Source organism: Sylvia atricapilla, chromosome 3 (genome assembly GCF_009819655.1).
Source record: "Sylvia atricapilla isolate bSylAtr1 chromosome 3, bSylAtr1.pri, whole genome shotgun sequence".
NCBI classification, from domain to species: Eukaryota; Metazoa; Chordata; class Aves; order Passeriformes; family Sylviidae; genus Sylvia; species Sylvia atricapilla.
In genome coordinates, this window is record NC_089142.1 from 10,566,153 (window position 1) to 10,586,536 (window position 20,384).

Here is a 20,384-nt window from a genome sequence, read left to right on the forward strand (position 1 = left end):
GATAAAACTTAGTTAAGCTAAAGATAAAACTTAAATGCTGATTTCCTTCTGAGAAGATTAAAGAATAGGAAACTTCAGTAATAGGGCAAGCGAAACTTGTATTGCAATTATTAAACTGGATTATTTTAAGGAAGAGGATCATGGCCCAGCAAATCTTATTGAGCATTCCTTTGCATTTGTGTTGCATTTAGCTTTCCTTGTCACCTGTCTCATGAATGTCAGAATGAGTCATGCTCAGAATGATGGAGGTGGAATAGATCATCTAAGAACAAAAGATCTGTGTCATTAGGGAATTTATGTGGCGGTTGCAAATGAACATGTTATTGAAACTGTAGCAAAGCAATGCCAGGAGAAGACACAAGGCAATTGCCATAGATTGTAATGTGATGCCACAGGTTTTTGCATTCTTGTTTGCCTGCACAACACAGAGGGTGGGAAGTGGGACAAAAAGAAAAATACTGCTGAAGAGGGACCAAAAGAAAGCATCATGAGATGAAAAAGGAAAGTGAATACTATGGTGCAATACTAAAGGTTTCTTCAGCATAAATAAATGTGCCTTCTAGGCATGATGCAGCTTCATCATGCACATCTTTGGCACAATAGTTTTTTTTTTTTTTTTATTTCTGCCTGTGTTAGACTAGATTTGATAACAGCATGCAGCAAACAGAGGAATATAGACTGCCCGAGATCCACACTGAGGACTTCATGTAGAAATCATGCAGAAATATAGGCACACATGTAGAGAATCAGCTCTTAACTGTTTTATAGAATCAGGTCCTCAATACTAGGATTGTATTAGAGGTGCTTATACTATCTACAAACAGGAGGATTTTACAAATTATTTATCTGGCTGGTCAGATGTAATGTGGCAGGGTTGTCACACATTTTGCCATGCCAGGTTGACCTAGATCAAAGCCATTCTCAGGTTCCTTCCTTCTGGGAACACCACACTTATGCTACGGGTCTTGGGCTCTCAGCATTAAAAATTACAATGCATATATGAAGTGAAAGTCAGTGCAATTGCAGTCTGAAGTGACCCTGGCATGACTTTGGGAGAGTTAGGCTCTGGAGCCTATATGTTTGTGATATAATTAGGCACAATACATACTGGGACCTGTACATTTAGAGATAAATTATTCCATTAAAAAAAATCTTCTAATTTTTCTCTCATTATTTTAAATATTTGGAAATATTTAATGTCTTTCCAAATAGAAGTAGGCATTAAAAGAAAAAAAAAACTACATTTTTTTATTTTCAGTAATGCACTTTGAGCTCCTTCTTGAACAAGAACATATAAATCATTTTGAGTGGTTGTTCTGAACACAGAAAAAATATCAGCAGCTCAGGCAGGGGGACTTTCTTTTTATTTGAATACTTGTAACAGACTTCAGAGACTGTGCGTGACTAACTATAAAAATATACACACAAAGATAGAAACACAATTTTTTTTAATATAAATGCCCTACAAATTAATGCATGATAACAGAAAATTCCTTTCCTTCCCTTTCCTTTCTAGCTTAGCTCAGAAACCACAAAGCCATTTAGTTTTGGATACATTCCTATTTCTCAGACTCCCCAGGAGGTTTAGTGAAAGCAAGACATAGCTCTTTCCTGGAACCCCATGGGCATTACTAGATGTTTTCGATGTAGATAAGGCTGCTACACTCTGCATTTGGGAAGTCAAGATTTCATTTATAAGGTGCTGAAGCTGGAAGGCTTTCATGTCAGGCCCTCAGCTCACAATCTCCAGCAAAAGAGGAAATGGAGGGTATGTCAGCAGCAGGCAGCCAAGCACAGAACAGAGACATGGCAGCTCAGTGCATATGTTCACACAGCTGAGTGCTATGTAGAGATACCATGTGCATCTGGCAAGCAAAGGATTTCTGTTACCATAACACTGCTTTCAGCAGCAGCACATCAACAGCACTGCTTGGGCCCAGTACCAGATTATCATCTTTTAAGTTTTCAGATGCCTTGCATAGGTTAAAAGGAGTCTTCTCTGTGTGATGATTCTTTTCTTCAGTGGACAGGAAAGAGGGTAACAAAAATAAAAATCAAGAATGTTATTAAGGAGCTCTGAGTTTGCTCCCAAGTAGATGCAGGGTGGTGGAGAACACAGAACGACAAGAAGTCAACCTGGGCATAGCTCTGTAAAGGTATTGTCCCATGTTCACACAGAGAGGACAGTTCTGTTTTGTAACCACAAAATAAATGCTTCCTGATTCCTCCTGTTCCTTTCCCCTCTTCTCCATGGGCAATGTACCCAACAATTTAACTAGGAACAGTCTCTTCTTGGAGATCATCTTCTCAAGACTGATGCTGAAGTCTCTGAGCAGGATGTGGTGGTGACTGGGTCCAGGAGTTGCTGTTTTGTGACTTGAACCCTTTTCCCAGGCCAGCCTGGCTGCTCAGCCTGATCACAATACATGTGAGGAGCAGGTATTTTCAGTGGCATATGACATGCTACAGGTCTGAGCTCAGACATGGAAACACACTCAAAGAGAAATATTCAGTATAAAATTCAAGGAGAAAAAGAATATCTGTCAGTAACAGAGCTACTAAAATCAGGTTTGTTCAGATTTAAGTTATGCTTTTGCAGCTTCCCATGACAACAGCCACTACAATGACCCTAGTTTGTCTTTTTGCATTTGTTTCCTCAATGCACTGCTCTCAGTACATCTCCTTTTACCTCGTTTCCAGCTCCCTTCCCCGGTATGATCAACTCCCATTTCCTCTAACCTCCGCATTTCCACCAGTTCCCCACTTCCAGATCCCTCCCTGGTTAGCTGGGCATCAGGCAATGTGGCAGATTTGGACATGGCAGATCAGCCAGACAGTATTTGTTTGTTACTACACAGCAGAGGAACAAGCAGATAGAGTGTTTTCACCAGCAGGGCAACAAACTGCATGCTACTGTTGATTCTCATGAAACATTTTAACAATTTTAATCTCTTTGAGATCTTCATCCTTCTGTTACATTTATTTCCCAGTTGAACATCACTGGGAAATGACAGACGGTATAATCACATAAGCCTCCTTTCACTGGGAAGCCATATAAATAAAAGAAGAGGCAAAAGTAACAAAATCATCCTTTTTCTTTTTGGAGACTGGATGGAGTCAGAAAGATCTGACAATCAGATTGGAATCAATATTTAGAGTCCTCATTCAAAATGTTAAAGGTCCTTTGGATGGTGATCACATGTGCTATGACACAGATATCAGTATGCGTCTGCTGTGCCAGATCCTGTAGTGGCTTAGGAGAAAATCCGATTCCTTTTTCACTTTCCACTCTCTCCTGTGGCTTATCAGTGTGGAAACCTTTGCTGTGGTTCAGATGGTGATCTGCAGAGGCAGACAGGACCATTTCAGACAGCTGTATGACTATTAGATGCTGCCCATAGCTCTGTGCGGGACTCTGGATTTTAGGACCATCCCAACCGCAGGCCAGAACAAGTTTTTGTGGGTGTGAACACACTCTCAACACCACAGCCCAAACTGCTGTTTGTTGAAGGTGTGGCACAAAGGACCCAAGGTCACAGACCCCGAGCCCATTTCCATCACTAGAACATATTATGTAAGATGTCCTGGGAATGCCCCGGCCCCCGCTCACCGCACGATGACAGGAGACGGGGCGGGCCGCGCCTCGGGCTCTGCGGGTCCGGGGGTGTCGCAGCCTCGCTGCTCGGGGTCGGGGCCGGCCCGGGGCAGGGCCGGAGCGCTGAGGGCCGCGTTCCCCGGCGAGCACAGCGCCGGGCAGCGGCAGCGCCGGGGGCCGGGCAGGCCGGGGCGGGGCAGGGGCGCGGTGCTGCCGCCGCTTCCCGGTTGTCCGCCACGGCGCCCGCAGCGCCGGGAGCCATGAGCGGCTCCGGCTCGGAGGAGCCGCAGCCCGCCCAGGCGGCGGGGGACCCGCAGCAGGAAGCCGAGCAAGACTGGGCGGCGGCCAAGGCTTTCTACGACAATGTGGTTACCCAGAGGGTCCGGCCGGTGAGTGCGGGCGGGCCGGGGCTCCGGAGCTCCGGGGGGAGGCGGGGGGCCCGGGGACTGCGGGCCGGCTCTACCCTGCGCTCCCTCCGCAGCCCAAGCCCCAGAACGCCATCACGGTGGCCGTGTCCTCCCGAGCACTCTTCAACCTGGTGGAGGAGCGGAAGATCTACGAAGAACATGGGCTGGAGAAGTACGTGGAGTACCAGCAGAACAACGAGAACGTCATCCTCAAGCCCGGACCTGCGTTCTACTTCGTCAAGGTAGCCGGGAGGGCGGCCCGGAGCGGGTGGCCCGGCGGGGCGGGCGAAGGGTGTGGGGTGCGGCTGGGCGCGGAGGATGCTGCGAGGCCAAATTTGGGGAAGAGGAGGAGCCCGAAGCCTCCTTCAGCGGAGATAACCCTGCCTCGGGGAATGTTTTGGGAAGTTGCTCTCCCAACGCCGAGCTCGTCGCGGTGGGGCAGCCCGGAAGCATCTCCCGCATCTCTCTGCGCGCCCTGGTCCCGCGGCCGCGGCTTCTCTTCCCTGTCCCATTCCCTGTCCTCCTCCCCTGCCCTCCCCTCCCGCCGGCGCTAATGCCGAACGCCTGCGGCAGAGCACGTACTGCTCGCGTCACCGGGGCCGGAGTGGTACCCGCAGCATCCCGCTTTGTGTCCCCGCTCGCGGCTCCACATCCCAGGTGTGGCTAAGGAGCGACCTGCTTTCTCCGTAGGGTATGGGGCGTATGATGCTCCTTTCCTTTTCAGACTATTTCAGTCAAGATAGGCCCCAAATTGTTTCAAGTTTGTCACAACCTCCTCCCCAAAACAAACCAAATAAACCAATTCACTTCCCCCCACCACCCCCGCCCCGCAAAAAATCCAAACCAAAAAAACCCAAGAAACTAAAACAAGCCCCCCACACACGCACAAAACCCCCACCCAAACAGTATTGATTTTAATTTTTTTTAATCTTTAATTTTTCCTTGCTTTTGTTGTCACCCCGGAAATAGTTCTTGAGGACCAGCAAAAGAAATGGACTTGCTGTTTCTGTGTCAGGGTTTAAGAGAAGCTGAAATGGAATATTTTGCTTTCATTGCACAAGAAAAGAAAAATGGCCAAGGAGAACAGCCTGCAGCATGGGAAGCAAGTAAAATTACAGAAAAGTGAAAAAACCTGATAATATATATGTTTTTGAAGAGCACAGGTTTTAGTAGGACTGTCCTGAAAAGCACTGTCTACACACAGTTAATTTTGTGTCCGCTGAGAATTGTTTGATGAGCTTTACCACAACAATTTTAGAAAATTAGTGAAATCATAATTAGAAACCATACTTGCTGACATCCAAGTTGTAGCAGAACATTTCAGATTTTAAAAGTAGATTTTCATTACTTTAGTTTTGGTCTCAGGAATTTAAAACATTTTCTTCATTAATAATTTTATGAACATACATAGTGGAAAAATTACTTATGTCAATTCCTATGCTACTGTAAATATAACATATTAGTAGCATTAATGGCACAAGCACTGTAAAGGTGTTTCTAACATAAAAGTGTGGCCATAGAATAATTCACTGTGTACACCAGTGGAGGCAGACTCACTTGGGAATTTACTGCATCTTTTCCTGCATGTAGCAGCCCTGCTAACACAGTCAGTTTTTAAGATTAGAGTTCAGTGTCAAATTTACTTAGAGTATAAGCAAGATTTGACTCTTTAACTGCTCATACTTTGGAAATCAGAGCTGTTAGTTATGCCCAGCTAAATGCACCTTGACCTCTGTTCCCTTCTGATATGCTATTTTTGTTTGAATTCTTTATACTGCTTAGTCACAGGAATCATTAGGCTAGAGAACTGTGGCTTTGTTGAGTCATCCTTTCTACTTGGAGACAAAGAAAGCAAAAAAGAAATAATATATTTTTCTTTGATTCCCTTATTGAAATGTTTATGATAGTAACTTAAAAGTGTTATATTGTATGCTTGTGGCACTTAAGATTTGTAATCACAGGCCATGGTGTCCTTCGACTGCAAAGTATAAAGACACTGAGTGAAAAAATGGAATCCCCTCCTCCACTTACCCTTATTCTCTCATAATTTAAGAAATTTTCAGTGTAGTAGAGTATTAACAATAGAAGTGAATTATGAACCCATACTAAGATTTTTTTTCTAGGCCTTACATCGGGCTCTAACTTAGAATTTTCCTATGCACAGTCCCCCAATAACATAGCTGTTTAAAGTGAGATTTCCAGAATTTAATTATGAAATCTCTGTTTTAGTTCTGAACAACTGGCCTGACTTTTTAAAGCACCTTAATAAAAATCACACCATCTTGCATTCATTTGATGACTCATAATTGATTTTGTTGCTGTAATCCCAAAGAAGTCCATTCAAGGGTCAAGATGAAGTTCTAAATAGGAGAACAGATGGATACAGAGAAAGATAAGCAGATGAAAGGTCAAGGAAATGACAATGCCAGACTGTGGGTATAAGATATTGGCAAATTATCTTCGAAGAGATCTCAAATCAAAATCTGTCTCATTCATTGCTGCAATTAGAAACTCAAGCTAATCATGTTGACAGGATGTGATTTTGTTCTCATTACTCTTCTTCAAGACAATCCTATCACTAAAACTACAGTGACTAAGAAAGGAGGCACATTCCACTTGTCTGTTGACTCCCACATTTTTCACCTGCAGGCCCTGGAACATGTCAATGCCCGGCTTCTTGAGCTGTACCCTGATGATGAAGAACGGTTTGATATTGTCCTGATGACTAATAACCATGCCCAAGTGGGAGTGAGGCTCATAAACAGCATAAATCACTATGGTAAATAAAATAATTACAGATGTGCAGAATTGCCAGCTGTTACTTAATAACATGAATTAATTTTATTCTTCCTTTTCTGACTTTGGGAAAAGCAGCTTCTTTGACATTAGTTATTGGGTGTCAGCATAAGTGAAATACTATTAGATGGAATTTGGCCCAGTGCTCTAGATTTGTCAAGTGTGAACCATAACTTCTGAGAAGTCCTTAAACATTTTGATATTTGGTATTTGTATGCACCCTACCCACATATTTTCACAGCAGTTACTCTACTGTCTTAGAGAGATTTTTTTCCCCCTAAATTCTCAATGAGGATGGGCTAATCAAACATTGTAATTGTTTGAATTTGTGTAACTTGTTGAAGTTACAATGAACATATATTTTTTAAGTTTACTGTAAACTAGGTTAGTGTACCTTTTCAATGGTTCCTTTCACAGGTTTGTAGTGTCAAGGCAGAGCCACACCTTGTGCTGTTCTTACTTTAGGCTTAACAATTGAACGTTTCTGTATGACGGGAGGAGAGAGCCCCGTTGGTTACCTGACTGCGTACCTCACAAACCTGTACCTCTCAGCAGATTGTGACAAAGTGCAGGAAGCTATAGAAGCAGGTTTGAATTGACTTTCTTCTGCTATCTGTTGATATCTTTTGTTATCTGTTGAGCTTGTTAAAAGATTATATATTGTGTGTCTTTCACAGAAAGTAGTGCTGCTTCATCAAATGCATTTTGTATCCTCCCTTTTGTACACCTTTGTCTTCTCCCCTTCAAAAAGAAACAAGACTCCAACTTCTATAAAACTTCTGTTTGAATAGCATCATCTTTTTGATACAACTTAAAAAAGCAACTTCTGTGTCCTGTAAGGAGTTAAAAAGTAACAAATATTTTGACTGAGTAGCATCCTTGTGATTTCCTGCTTTTCTCTCCTTTGCTGCACAGCTTGGGGACCCTTTTTATGTAGTCTCATATGAAAGTGGAAGGAAGCATGTCCAAGAAGTTTTGGCAGTGGGACAGCTTCCATGCATTTGTGTTACAGAACAGCCATCTCTAATTAGCTGTTAGCCATTTCTAATTAGCTCACCATATATAAGGGTCACCACCAATAAGTTGTTGGGACCAAACTGCTGATGTTTTCATGACTGACTTTGCAGGACATGCTAACTGAGGGTCTCTGATCTATTTTCAGGCATTGCATCAGCTACGATGTTCACTGCCAACAAAGATGTTGTGTACTCGGACACACAGCTGAGGGTGGCTTTTGATGGGGATGCTGTTATCTTTTCTGATGAATCAGAACAGATTTTCAAAGAGCAAGGATTAGATAGATTTTTTGAACATGAACAGCTGAATGAAAATAAACCTCTTGCACAGGTTTGCATTTCTTGAATTTCTTGTTTAAAGGGAGTTTCCAGAAGATCTGATGACTCATTGCTGCTGTATTTCTTCAGGTTCCCCAGGGTCAATGTTTTCTTTGTGAAAGTGATGGCCCTATATATTTCTTTTTTTTGAGGATAATCTTTAAAATGTATATTTCACATAAAAGAGGGGACCATTGCCATCCTTGTACTAGGCCACCACTGCAGTCCCCTCTCATTTCTCTGAGAGAACTGCACATGTAAGACAGTGACTTACAGTTGTCATTTAATTATATCATTAAAAAAAGAAATGGTAGTACTGATTTCCTTGATTATTTTTTATCAGACTGTAAATAATGGTAACTTTAAACACTCAGATATTCTGGTCATTAAAACAGGATATCTGCTTATTCCCAAGCAGAACTATGCCATTTGTCTAAAAACACAAATATTTTAACATTAGCTTAAACTGAAAGACCAATTCTGCTATCATTAAAAATAGTACAAATTCAGAATAAAACTTTATTTATGAAAGTACTGGACAGTGCAATATATTGCAATTTGAACAAAACTTTCATGTTTCTATTAATTAGGGTGAAGTGTAGTTGTTAGTCAGGAAACGTTAATTGATGGCTTTGTAATTAGGTCTTCTGCTTTTTTGTGCAGGAAAAAGAATTACAGCTCGTGGTTATTGTAAAAAGAATGCAGTGTTTTCAATGAAAATTTTATTAAAGACTACAGTTAAGTTAATATTGTGAAAGACCTTGTAAGCCTCAGTGAGAATTATTTTCCCACTGATCCTATATTCTCTTAGTGAGAATTATTTTCCCACTGATCCTACAGTGTTACTTTTAACTTTTTTCTAATGTATGAATTTAGTTTTAACTTTTTTCTAATGTATGAATTCCTAGTGAGGGTACAGACCCATGTGGAGATGTTACATGTAGAATTTGTGGAGCAGCACAGCACTAGGAAAAGGAATTCTGGGTGTAACTGGCAGTTTGGAAGAAAGCAAAAGAATGATTTGGGGAACTGTGGACATATACTACATATGCTTCTGGTATTTCATACTCAGGGTCCTTTGAAGGGTTTTCTGGAAGACCTGGGAAAACTCCAGAAGAAGTTCTATGCAAGAAATGAACGATTAAATTGTCCTATAAGGACCTACCTAGTCACAGCCAGAAGTGCAGCGAGCTCTGGAGCCAGAGTGCTGAAGACGCTCCGTAGCTGGGGCCTGGAGATTGATGAGGCACTTTTCCTAGCAGGAGCACCTAAAGGACCCATCCTGGCAAAAATACGCCCTCACATTTTCTTTGATGACCAGATGTACCACATCGAAGGAGCACAGAAATTGGGCACCACAGCTGCACATGTTCCCTATGGCATTGCTCAGAAGTACAGCAAATCTACATGACTGAAGGGTGTCATTAAGGATAAGGTTCTTAACTCAGCCAGCCTCTAATCTACCAATAGTTACATCTGAAAACCTCTATATTTGTGTATTGTGAGCACTGTGTTTAAAGATTTAACTTCTGGCTAGAACAGCCTTTAAAGGAAGTATTTTTAATATTGGTAAGTTTTTAATAGAGATATTTTAATATAATTCTTAAGCAGCTTAGATTTTTTTACCTTCTGTATCTAACACTGGTTTTGAAATTAGGAGATTGTACTGTTTTTATAGCTTGAGACACATCTTGAGAAACAGAACAGTTATATTTTATCTAAAAAACTGTTGACATGTTATTTATAAGAAAATTTATGCTGCAATGCTGGTTCTTGACGGTTATTTCTGAAGTTCTCAAAAGCACAGTTTACATGTAACTGTTTACCTGTTTGCTGGTTAAATATGTGTTCAGTAGGTCTGTCACCACATGGCTTTGGCTTCTAGTAAAATACTAGTGCATTTGCTCGTGTTTAAGTGCATTTTTCTATATTGTTTTCTTATCTTAATAAAGCTGGCTTTACAGAACATTGTCATTTTTCTATATAGAGGTTTTAGCATAATTTCATAGGTAGAATTTGTGTAATCAGAATGTTCTTGATGTTTAGAACCAGACGTGAGCACTTTCAGTGAAATCTAAGAGGTCTCACCTTGACCCAGCATAGTTCACAGAGCTGGGAAGAAGGCTGAGATGCTGTGAGTATCTTGGCTGGGACAAAGGCTGAAGCTTTAGAGCACACCATAACAACAGATAATCTACCTGAAAATAATGCTGGAAAGTAGTTGGTGGAACTTTTTCCTCCTCAACTGGATTCCCTTAAGATTTACAGCTGTTCTGTGATCTGCATGAACTCAGTTTGGCTACTTCCAATGAGTTTCCATGGGACAGGTGCCTGTTGCTACATGACTTCATATTTACACCATAGGTCTGTTCTTTTATGCTAAATTCCTGTACTTCATTGTTATCCATGTAACTAAGTGATATCCAAATGACACCACTAACATCTGTCAGGTGGTTGTTCTCTTTCTGTCCCTAGTGGAACAACTGTCCTGTTTTTATTATTTATTGTTGTCATATATTCATACCAGAAGAGACCTAACCAAAAGAATGTGCTTTGCAGCGGGAGTAGAAATGGTGAATCAAACTTGTCATAATTTGTAGTTCCTGGGGGAATTCGGCCCAGAATCTCATGTTAGCCTCTGAAAATTTGGTCTCCTCTCTCCAAATGAACTGTCCTGTTACTGCAGAAAGCTCCACTGCATCAATTATGGTTTCCCTCCCAGGAACACAGGCAATCATTTTAATGTTCTGGGTCCAAGCCACAAAGTTCTTTGGAAGCACAGGCAAAAGCCTTGATCCTGCATGAAACACGAATAGAGACCACTGGAAAGGTTTTCAGGTGTTCACACCAGTATGTGATGTTGATGGGATGCTCTGCAGATTTCTGGTGTACTTGGAGCTTTGTATGCGCTAAAGGCTTGGTGCCCAAAACGTATCACGTTTCCCAGCCCAGCCAGGAGGTGAGGAAGACGTGAATTAACTGAGACCTGGTCATTGTCTGCCAGGATGGGATAGAGTTACCTCACCAAATGGAGATTATGAAAAATGTTATTAGCAGATGTTTTTATGTGAGAGCTCAGAGTCCACAAGGAATTCAAAAATATTCCTTAGCTATGGAATATAAATTGTGTGTGTACCTTTACCACAAAAGCATGGCTGCAAATTTCAGAACCAGTCCTGCCTTTTTGAAGCAGAACATGTATCAGTTGTTTTTCATTCATGCATTGTTAGAGCTGTAGAGGTTGGGTGCAGGAAATAAAACCAGCATTTGACTCTCACTGAGTAATTACATCTTGATAATGAAAAGGTTAATGGGATCCTTAATCCCTATAGGAGTGCAGAGGTGAGTCTCATACCTGACAGGGTAAGCAGGCAAATCATAGTAAATGAATAAATTAGAGTAAGTGCATAAATTGGAAGCTGAGTCATGTGGTCTATTATATTTACCTTTATTTCCAATGAACCATCCACCTACTGCAGGAATGAAACCTACTGGCCAGGACAAAGGAGCTTCAAGTCTTTTTTTGATCTGTCCACATAGAGTACTAGAGGACACCCTCTTGCAGTGTCCTCCTGACAGCACTCAGTCATGTGTGAAAAGTGTGCACAAATTTACATAGAACTTACATTCTTAAGTATCAAATTGACATCAAAGTTCAGAAGCTGATGTTAAGGCCCACAATCATTTTTCTTAAATTAGTTAAGCAAAATGTCCTTAGATGTTTCGCATCATACACTGTCTTTTAATTGTCAGGCAGCTGTCCCAGGCTCAATGGCTGCTTCTCTGCATACCCAGCTGGCAGCATGGTGGGGGAGTGGAGCCTCACTAGTTCATGCAAGTACCTTCCAGACTAATCTGGATGTTTGGAGAGAATCAGGCTGGCCAAGCAGCCTCTGCCTGTTAAAATTATTTTCTTCTGCTTCAAGGCACAGCTTGGCTAGCGGACAGAAATAATCTTTTTCAAGAAAATTCTGTGAAGTGGGATGGGAGCTGAGGGAAAGTTTTCTATTTTTGTAGACATAGAAGGGAATTGTCTCTTAATAGCATTCCAGTCCACAAAACAAAACAAACAAGCAAACAACAACAACCACAAAACTCAACAAAAAAAGTCTTGTTTCTCACGCTTATCAGGCTACCATGAGTTTATGCCCTTGTAACTCCTAAGCCAGTCACGATTAAAACAACAGAAATATTTTTCAGTAGGGGAATAAAGAGAACTGTCCTTTATCAGCCTGTTTACAACACTGGAAGACAGACTCATGAAAAAGAAACTGTCATCCTAGACAAAATCTGGAAGAGGATTAATAATAACAGAGATGAATTCTGTGTGGAAACAGAACTCAGTCAGGGAAACCCAGTTCTTGTTCCCTTAGCTTTCAGGTTCCTGCACCATGTAAGAGTCCAGGAAAGACAATAAGACAAATACGAATGTCTCCAACTGCAACCAATCCCTGTGGATAAAAATGCAAAAAATAAGATTCTGAAGGTGACCAGATTTTTGTTTTTTACAGAACATATTCACAGAGGGTGTTAGATATTTCCCACCACTTACCAAGACATAAACCCATGTTCCCAGTTCCTTCCCATCTTTAAGGTAACCTTTCAACCTCCAGCCTAGCATGTCATCTGGAGGAGCCAAAATATTGTATTTCAGACCAAAAAATTGGAGATGATCATTCTCACATGTCTTTCAACATGCATTCTGGACTGTGATCTGTTCTGAGGATTCAGAACTGGTCACAGTCCAGAAAGCATGTTGGAATGCAGGCTCTGGGATTCAGAGGATCCTACTTACTGAGGAGGATCCTCAGCCTCCTCTTCCCGATCCTGTTAGCTGCACTGGCCTGCAGCATTGCTAAACACAACCTTGAGTGCAATAGAGGGGTGGAGCAGGTCAATGTCAGAAGAAATAATTTCTAGTTATCATGCTGAGTATCTGGTACCAACATCTGGATGCACACATCATTCCTGCCTACATGAGCAGCTTCTGATCACCATGAGCTCCTGAGCACAAAGCTCCTTGCACTGAAGGCTGGACTGACATTGACAAACACAGGCAGCATCCTCGAGGCAGTGCCCTCTCCAACACATCAGCAGGTTACCTTTTAATTCTCTCTCTGTACATTCCTACTGCTGACTCCTCCATGGCTAGTGTGGAGAGCATTTTGAGAGGGGGAACTGCAGTGGCCACTCCTGACTCCCTGAACGGGTTCCTGTTGCCCTGATCGGGATCATCAAGATCTGGGATCAGTATCAGTGCCTGGAAACACGGCATGAAGTCGATAGCTGAAAACATATTTTGGGTTAAGGATTCAAAACTAAGTTGGCAGAGCTGAGGGGCCGCCCTTCGCTTCAGTGCCAACAGCCCAAGAGGTTCCATCAGCCCCCAAGCTGTGCTGGTACTTGGGGTTATTCCCCATCAGGTGCAGGACCCTGTACCTGCCCCTGTTAAATTCCATTAGGTTTCTCTCCGGCCAACGCTGTGGTGGTCCCACGGAAGGGCAGCAGAGCCCTCACGTGTCGCAGCCACGCCCCGTCCTCTCCGGTCAGCGCCGTGCTGCGGGCACACCGTCCGAGCCAGCAGGGACACCGCCGGGCCCGGCGGGTCACACCGCACCGCCCGGCACAGCCCGGCACAGCAGGCACCGCCCGGCACAGCGGACACCGCCCAGCACACTGCCGGCACAGCGGACACCGCCCGGCACAGCGGACACCGCCCAGCACACCGCCCGGCACACCGCCTGGCACAGCAGGCACCGCCCGGCACACCGCCCAGCGCAGCAGACACCGCCCAGCGCAGCGGACACCGCCCGGCACACCGCCCAGCGCAGCTGACACCGCCCGGCACCGCCCAGCACCGCCCGGCACACCGCGCAGGCTCCCGGGCCGCTCCGGGACCACAAGCCCCAGCAGGCCCCGCGCGGCCCGGCCCGGCATGGCGGCGGCGCTGCCGGCCCTGGTGCTGGGCGCGGGGCTGCTGGTGGCCGCCTGGCGCTGGCTGCGGGGCGCGGCGCTGCCCGTGCGCGGGGGCTCCATGCGGGGCAAGACCGTCATCATCACCGGCGCCAACAGCGGGCTGGGCCGGGCGGCGGCGGCCGAGCTGCTGCGGATGCGGGCCCGGGTCATCATGGGCTGCCGCGACCGGGAGCGGGCCGAGCGGGCGGCCCGCGAGATCCGGGCCGAGGTGGGCGAGCGGGCGGACGGCGCGGGCGAGCTGGTGGTCCGCGAGCTGGACCTGGCATCGCTGCGCTCCGTGCGCGCCTTCTGCCACCGCGTCCTGCAGGTACGGCCGGGCCCGCGGGTCGCCGCGCTGCCCGGGGCCCGCAGAGGGCACGGCGGGCACGGGCCGGGCGGTGCTGGCGCGGCCCCTGCGCTCCGTGCCCCGGTTACCGTGTGGGTTGGGCCAGCAGTTCGCCTGCCAGCAGCCGGCTCGGCGGGCTGGGGAAGTCGCTGAGGTCACCGCAGGGTTTGGGAGGAGGGTGTAAGCAAATTGGCTGTAAATAAGCTCCGGGAAGCGTGAACTCAGTGATAATTCGATCTATTTTGGTTTAAAATATTCTAGATCTTTTCTGTTCTGGAAAAGAAATGCTTGTTTCTGTGCGAGATAAATGATTTTTCTTCCTTTCTTTCTGAATTAACTAGCTTAACCTTTGTTGGTTGAAATTAGTGCTATTGCTTAGCTTTACTACCAGAAAAATAAAAACTGACAGGTGCACTGCTGACATGCTCCAGACATCCTTCTGCTGCCTCGTTAGGTTGCAGCCCCCCCAAGGATTTAAATCTCTCACCCACCACCAGCAGAATAGACATTTTTGAATATATAAAGTTTTTGCAAATTCCCTGAAAACCTGAGTTCAATGAGAATGGGCACATCCAGTTGCTTTGCCTGAAATGCCACTAGGTCTGTAGAATAGAGGAAAGCACTGTTGGAGGTATTATTTCGTTCCCACAAAAAGCATCTTTTGGGACTTTGATCTCACCGCATCTGGCTACTTAAGTCATGAGACATGAAGTCATGAGAGGCCAGGCTTAGTAAGTTCTGCTGCTGCTCAGAGATGTGTTTGTTAAGTACTTAAAAGATGCTCAGACTCTGAAAAAAGCAGCTTGAAAATAAAGCAATATAGTCCCTTTTTTCTTCTCTTACAACAAAGTTAAATGTCAAGTTTAAAGTTCTCTAGTGGGGTACTTTGTAGTCTATATATGTACAAATCCAGTGATAAGGTCTGAACTTGCGTTCTTGTTGTGGGAAGCCTGCATACATGAAAGGATATAAAATTTGTGTAATTAGCACACACCAAAAAAAACACCCATACTGTTTAACTTCTAAGAATTATATCTTTTATAGTATAAAGTATCAGAATAGCTCTTGAGTGAGAAATAGATAAAGGAAAAGAGAATATGACATCTTCAGAGTATTGCTGATGCCTGTATTATAACTTGAATGCACCTGAATGACAAGGGATGCAAGCTCAAGAGATACTTGCAAGGGCTTTTCCACCCAAGTTTATGCTATTTACCTTCCCTACCTGTGAGACTTTTTTGGAGCTGTGATTTTGGGATTTGTTTGAGGGTTCCTGTGGTTTATTGTTTGGCATAAATGAAGATGTAAATTGGTAGGATGGGGAGACACTCCACAGGAGTGCACTCGCACTGCTTAGCCTTATTTGCGGGAGCTTTACTTTACATGAAGGAAAGTGATTATATCTCTCACTCCTTAGTCTCACTGAAGAAACATTAAAGACTGAGATGTTGGAGGGTTCCATGGGAAATTGGAGAAAGTGAAAGTGAGCTTAGAGGCTGCAAGGAGTAGCACAGCCTGTCAAAGCAATGTTCTGTGCACTCTACTGCACTTGGGTGTAGCTGCCTGCTTGGCATTGATCACATCACTCTGGGTTATTACCTGTAGGAATTTCACAGAATAGGACATGTGGAGGTCTTGCTTCTTGAAGTGTTAGGTCTTGCCAAATAAATTCTCCGTCAGATGTTTTTTCTCTGAAGAAGAAAGGTCACTTCAGTGAGCAGATCTGCAGTCAGTACTTCTTCACTCCTGTCCTGATTTAGTGATAGTGACTGAGCATTGTGTCCCTTTGGGTGAAGAGAAGTGAGTTTGGTGCTCTTTGGATCATGCCTTTGGGACCCAATTTTATGAAACACTGAGCAGCCACAAGTTCCATGGAAATCAGTCTGAGATTGAAGTACTTGAAGTTTTGAGTGATCAGATGCCAGCACCTTTAACTGAATGCCAAGTGCAGATTTGGGGTTTGCTCTTTGTATCTTTGCTCCTAATGGCAGCGAAATAAAAGGGAAATGGTGCAGAATTTATGAGGTTCTCTATTTTTATCATCAAAATGGTGCAAGATTGTCTCTGCTTGTCTTCCAGTTCCTGCATTGGCTTTAACGAATTAAAAGCAATGAAAACTCCCAATACTCTTAGAGAAAATTAATACCTTTGCCTCTGATTCATACAAGCATAAATTGTGCTTTCACAGTCTTTTGTCAGAGGTGGGTAGGAGTGTTGAATTCAGAGCTTATTTATGCAGTTTACTTTAATTTGGTTTTTTGGGGTTTTTCATTATTTCAGTTTTGGGTAAGTTGGAGAGCTCTTAAGTTTTAAGTGAGTTCTGGAGCATGAAGTGCATGATGCTTATATCTAAATTACCAATGCCACTTCTCTGTTAATTACTTACGTTTTCTTATCCTGGAGAGTGTAACATACATTTCATCTGATTTTTACTAACCTGAACCAGAATACTGATCAATCAAATCTCATGTGCCGAGTAGCTCATAGAGCCTCTCTTCCTTAGTTCCTGAGTAGACCTGTTGGACTCAAATTATGTGAAATGTGAGTGTTAGTTTTCCATGAGTCCTGCTCCATAGTTCTCATCCAGCAGCAGAGTGATGTGTACTGGTTTTAAAGTAATACAAGTTTAAAATAATGAAAACATTATTTAGCAGAGTTTTTCATATCATCCTAGTGAGATGATGGCTCTACAGTGTAATAGTTGCTCCTCAACCCTGAGGTTAATTCCTTGTGCTAACACCTTTGTGTTCCATGCTTGTATTTCTTCTCTACACTAGATCCCTCTGCTGTAGCAGAGATTTGCCATAAATTAATGTGTGTCCTCTTGCAGTGTAGAAGACAGGTTGCTTTTTAAAGAGAAAAAATGTATCACAAAGGTAATTTATCAGTGAATTGTTGTGGAAAAAGCTGCTCTTGGAGAAGCTTATGATTGTGTTCTTTGCCTGCATTAGAAGTTGATACGGACCTGCTCTCAGGTATTTGAATCCTGCTGGGGTTGAATGCACAGTTTAGTGGTAGTTCAGCTTGAAGGTGTTTTTTTTTCCAGCAATGCTTTAAGAGAATGTCAGAAAGTTACAATTCAGAAAAGTAGAAATAAAATCATTTCTTTTTTAATGATGCCCAATGAGAAATTGAAGCATAATAATGTTTTACGTAGGAGTTCTAAAACAGTTTCTTTTTCTTTCCTCTTTAAAGGAAGAGTCAAGACTTGATGTTCTGATAAATAATGCAGGGATATTCCAGTGTCCGTACATGAAGACGGAGGATGGTTTTGAGATGCAATTTGGGGTAAACCACTTGGGTCACTTCTTGCTCACCAACCTTCTTCTGGGCCTCCTCAAAAATTCTGCCCCAAGCAGGATTGTTGTAGTCTCCTCAAAGCTTTACAAATATGGAGAGATCAACTTTGAAGACTTGAACAGTGAAATAAGCTACAATAAAAGCTTTTGTTACAGCCGAAGTAAACTGGCTAACATATTATTTGCCAGGGAGCTGGCCCGTCGTTTGGAAGGGACAGGAGTCACCGTCAACTCCCTCCATCCTGGGATTGTCAGAACAAATCTAGGCAGACATGTGAATATTCCTTTGCTGGCCAAACCTCTGTTCAACTTGGTGTCGTGGGCTTTCTTCAAATCGCCTCTGGAAGGAGCCCAGACATCTATTTATTTGGCCTCTTCTCCTGATGTCGAAGGCGTGTCAGGAAAGTATTTTGGAGACTGCAAAGAGGAAGAGCTTCTGCCCAAAGCCATGGATGACTTGGTTGCAAGAAAATTGTGGGATATCAGTGAAGTGATGGTTGGCTTACTGAAGTAAGTGCCAGGGAGTGTCTGCAGAAAAGAATGCAGATAGCTATGCAGTGCATTTTGGCAACAGTGAAATTCTCACTTTATTTTGCTCAGTAAGTATGAAATGAAAGAGTGATTTATGTTGGAACTCTGTTTTGAAACGAAAGACAATCTTCAATAGACACAGACATTCAGGAAAAAAATCTGAAGATTTGTGGGTGTGAATATAATTTCTGCTCAGAAACTCGTGTTTAACAAATAAAAATTAAGCAGAAGTATGTTTTGCAATATATACACATATTTGTCGTTACTTGTAGTCTGGCTGGACAATGCAGGGTACTGATGGTGAAACACTTCTGTAAAAAATTATCTGAAAATAAATCTTAATAATAGTCATCTTTTCTTGAGCCATCAACATGACAAATGGAATAAAGAGTTTTCCTGATATCTTGCACTGTAATTGTTGAGGCCTCTGAGTGCCTTTCAAAGGCTTGTCAGCCCCAGTGGTTCAGTGAACAAACTCGTTGAGCCATGTGCAGTTTTTCTGTGAAGCACAAAGTCAGCTATTTTTAGTGATGTTGCTGCTGTTCAGCTTGTAAGTACACTTGGTTATGCAAGTTGTTTTTTTATTTTCGTGTGTGTTGAACTTGCTGTTTCATGAAACCTTGGGTTTCATTAAAAGGGTAGTTGCAAAATGTGTAATGGTCTTGACAGGGCTTTGCATGGCATGAACTGTGTAAGACCTCATGCAAATTAGACCGAAGAGAATAAGCTGCTCAGTGTGTTTGGCTTGACTGATGGCACTTTAACTAAGTAATGAGGTTCCATAAATGTCTCATACAGTTGACTGAATATTCTTTAATAAAATCTTTTAAAAAGAAGACATAGCATTCATTCTTTCATTGTGGGAGATGTATCAGAAACCAGCAGCCTTGATAGAGTAGCCTTGTCTTAAAGCAGGAGATGAACCCAATGTGTTGGTTTAGAGAGCCTGTGGGGTGGGGTTGGTAGAAATAAAATGGGTTCCAGTGAAATTCATGAGTATTGCATGAGTCTGTACTGATTTATTTTTTTTTAAATTCATATAACTTATGATTTCATATTGACATTTATGCCTTTTTGATTCAGTCTACATTATTAAAAAGTTCTAGTAGTTAGGATATATAATATAAATATGGAAAATGGTTTAGAATGATCTATGTTACTCAAAGGAAGGATCAATAATAAATTATGGATCAAATGATCAAAGATCAATAATAAATTATGTGCTCCATAGTTCCTTAGTGATAAATACATCAGTTCTGCACTTCAGGTGGTGACCTACTAAATTTTTAAAATTCTTTGATTGTTTATTCTGACTCTCAGCCTACTTTTGCTTTTGCACAGGGAAGTGGGCTTGATCTTGCCTTCCCATTCCCTAGCACGAGTCTATACTGGGCAAGTGACTTGGGTGGGGCAGAAAGCAGAAAAGAAAAAGCATTCCAGAAAATCAGAAGGCAAGGTACAAAGCAGAGCAGGTTTATAAAATCGTATTAACAGGTTGAACTTTGCAGTACTCCCTGTAAGGCAAGGTGTAGAGGTGGGTGTGTTGTCAGAGCACACTGTGAGGGTTGAACAAAGTTCGCTGATGCAGAGGGAGTTGTGCTACACACTTGAAGAAGTCCTGCTTTGATCTTCAGCGATGCATTGCATGTTTTAATTTTAAACACTTGTAAATGGCTGCAAGCAGCAAGTTTAGCTGGTAGGTGAAGAATGAAGAGTTCATTAACATCTCTGTAAAGAGTTACAGAGAAGCTGAGCCACACTTGGTTTTTTGTTTCAATACAGTTGTAGAAATTCTAAAGAAGCACTACTGCGTTGTTCCTCTGCTGAAATGTGTTACACCTCTTGCAGGGAAAGTCTTGGATGCAGAGGTAGGCAATGGAGAGGATGATTAGCCTCAAAATACTGCAGTAAAGAACTGCACTGAAACTGCCTGAAGAGCAGAGATATGTAGATGTAATACATGTAATTTTCAGACTGAATGGCCTGCACAGGATGTGTACTTGCCTTCAAAACGGCAAAGGTGGGTTTGTACTGAAATACAGAATGCAGAATAGGAGGTCCTAGTTGTGTGTAATAGGTCACACTTCATACATCTACCATGTACTAGTTTTTGTTCTTTTG

General features: G+C 43.0%; 2 protein-coding genes across 2 annotated transcripts; both read left to right on the plus strand.

Moving 5' to 3' along the window:
- The first annotated feature begins 3,796 nt into the window (after positions 1-3,796).
- NT5C1B (5'-nucleotidase, cytosolic IB) lies at positions 3,797-10,098 on the plus strand. Its single transcript, XM_066314756.1, has 6 exons — positions 3,797-3,984; positions 4,077-4,244; positions 6,652-6,781; positions 7,264-7,386; positions 7,961-8,145; positions 9,205-10,098. The coding sequence occupies exons 1-6, from the start codon at positions 3,856-3,858 to the stop codon at positions 9,541-9,543; spliced, it is 1,074 nt and encodes a 357-aa protein (XP_066170853.1). The 5' UTR covers positions 3,797-3,855; the 3' UTR covers positions 9,544-10,098.
- A 3,961-nt stretch (positions 10,099-14,059) lies between these two features.
- Positions 14,060-19,099, plus strand: RDH14 (retinol dehydrogenase 14). Its single transcript, XM_066314757.1, has 2 exons — positions 14,060-14,415; positions 17,629-19,099. The coding sequence occupies exons 1-2, from the start codon at positions 14,068-14,070 to the stop codon at positions 18,244-18,246; spliced, it is 966 nt and encodes a 321-aa protein (XP_066170854.1). The 5' UTR covers positions 14,060-14,067; the 3' UTR covers positions 18,247-19,099.
- Positions 19,100-20,384: the final 1,285 nt, after the last annotated feature.

Coding starts and splice junctions, on each gene's coding strand:
- RDH14 (XM_066314757.1), top strand. CDS start 14,068: ATGGCGGCGGCGCTGCCGGCCCTGGTGCTGGGCGCGGGGCTGCTGGTG. Junction 14,416..17,628: donor TCTGCCACCGCGTCCTGCAG/GTACGGCCGGGC, acceptor TCCTCTTTAAAG/GAAGAGTCAAGACTTGATGT.
- NT5C1B (XM_066314756.1), top strand. CDS start 3,856: ATGAGCGGCTCCGGCTCGGAGGAGCCGCAGCCCGCCCAGGCGGCGGGG. Junction 3,985..4,076: donor TTACCCAGAGGGTCCGGCCG/GTGAGTGCGGGC, acceptor CTCCCTCCGCAG/CCCAAGCCCCAGAACGCCAT. Junction 8,146..9,204: donor AAAATAAACCTCTTGCACAG/GTTTGCATTTCT, acceptor TTTCATACTCAG/GGTCCTTTGAAGGGTTTTCT.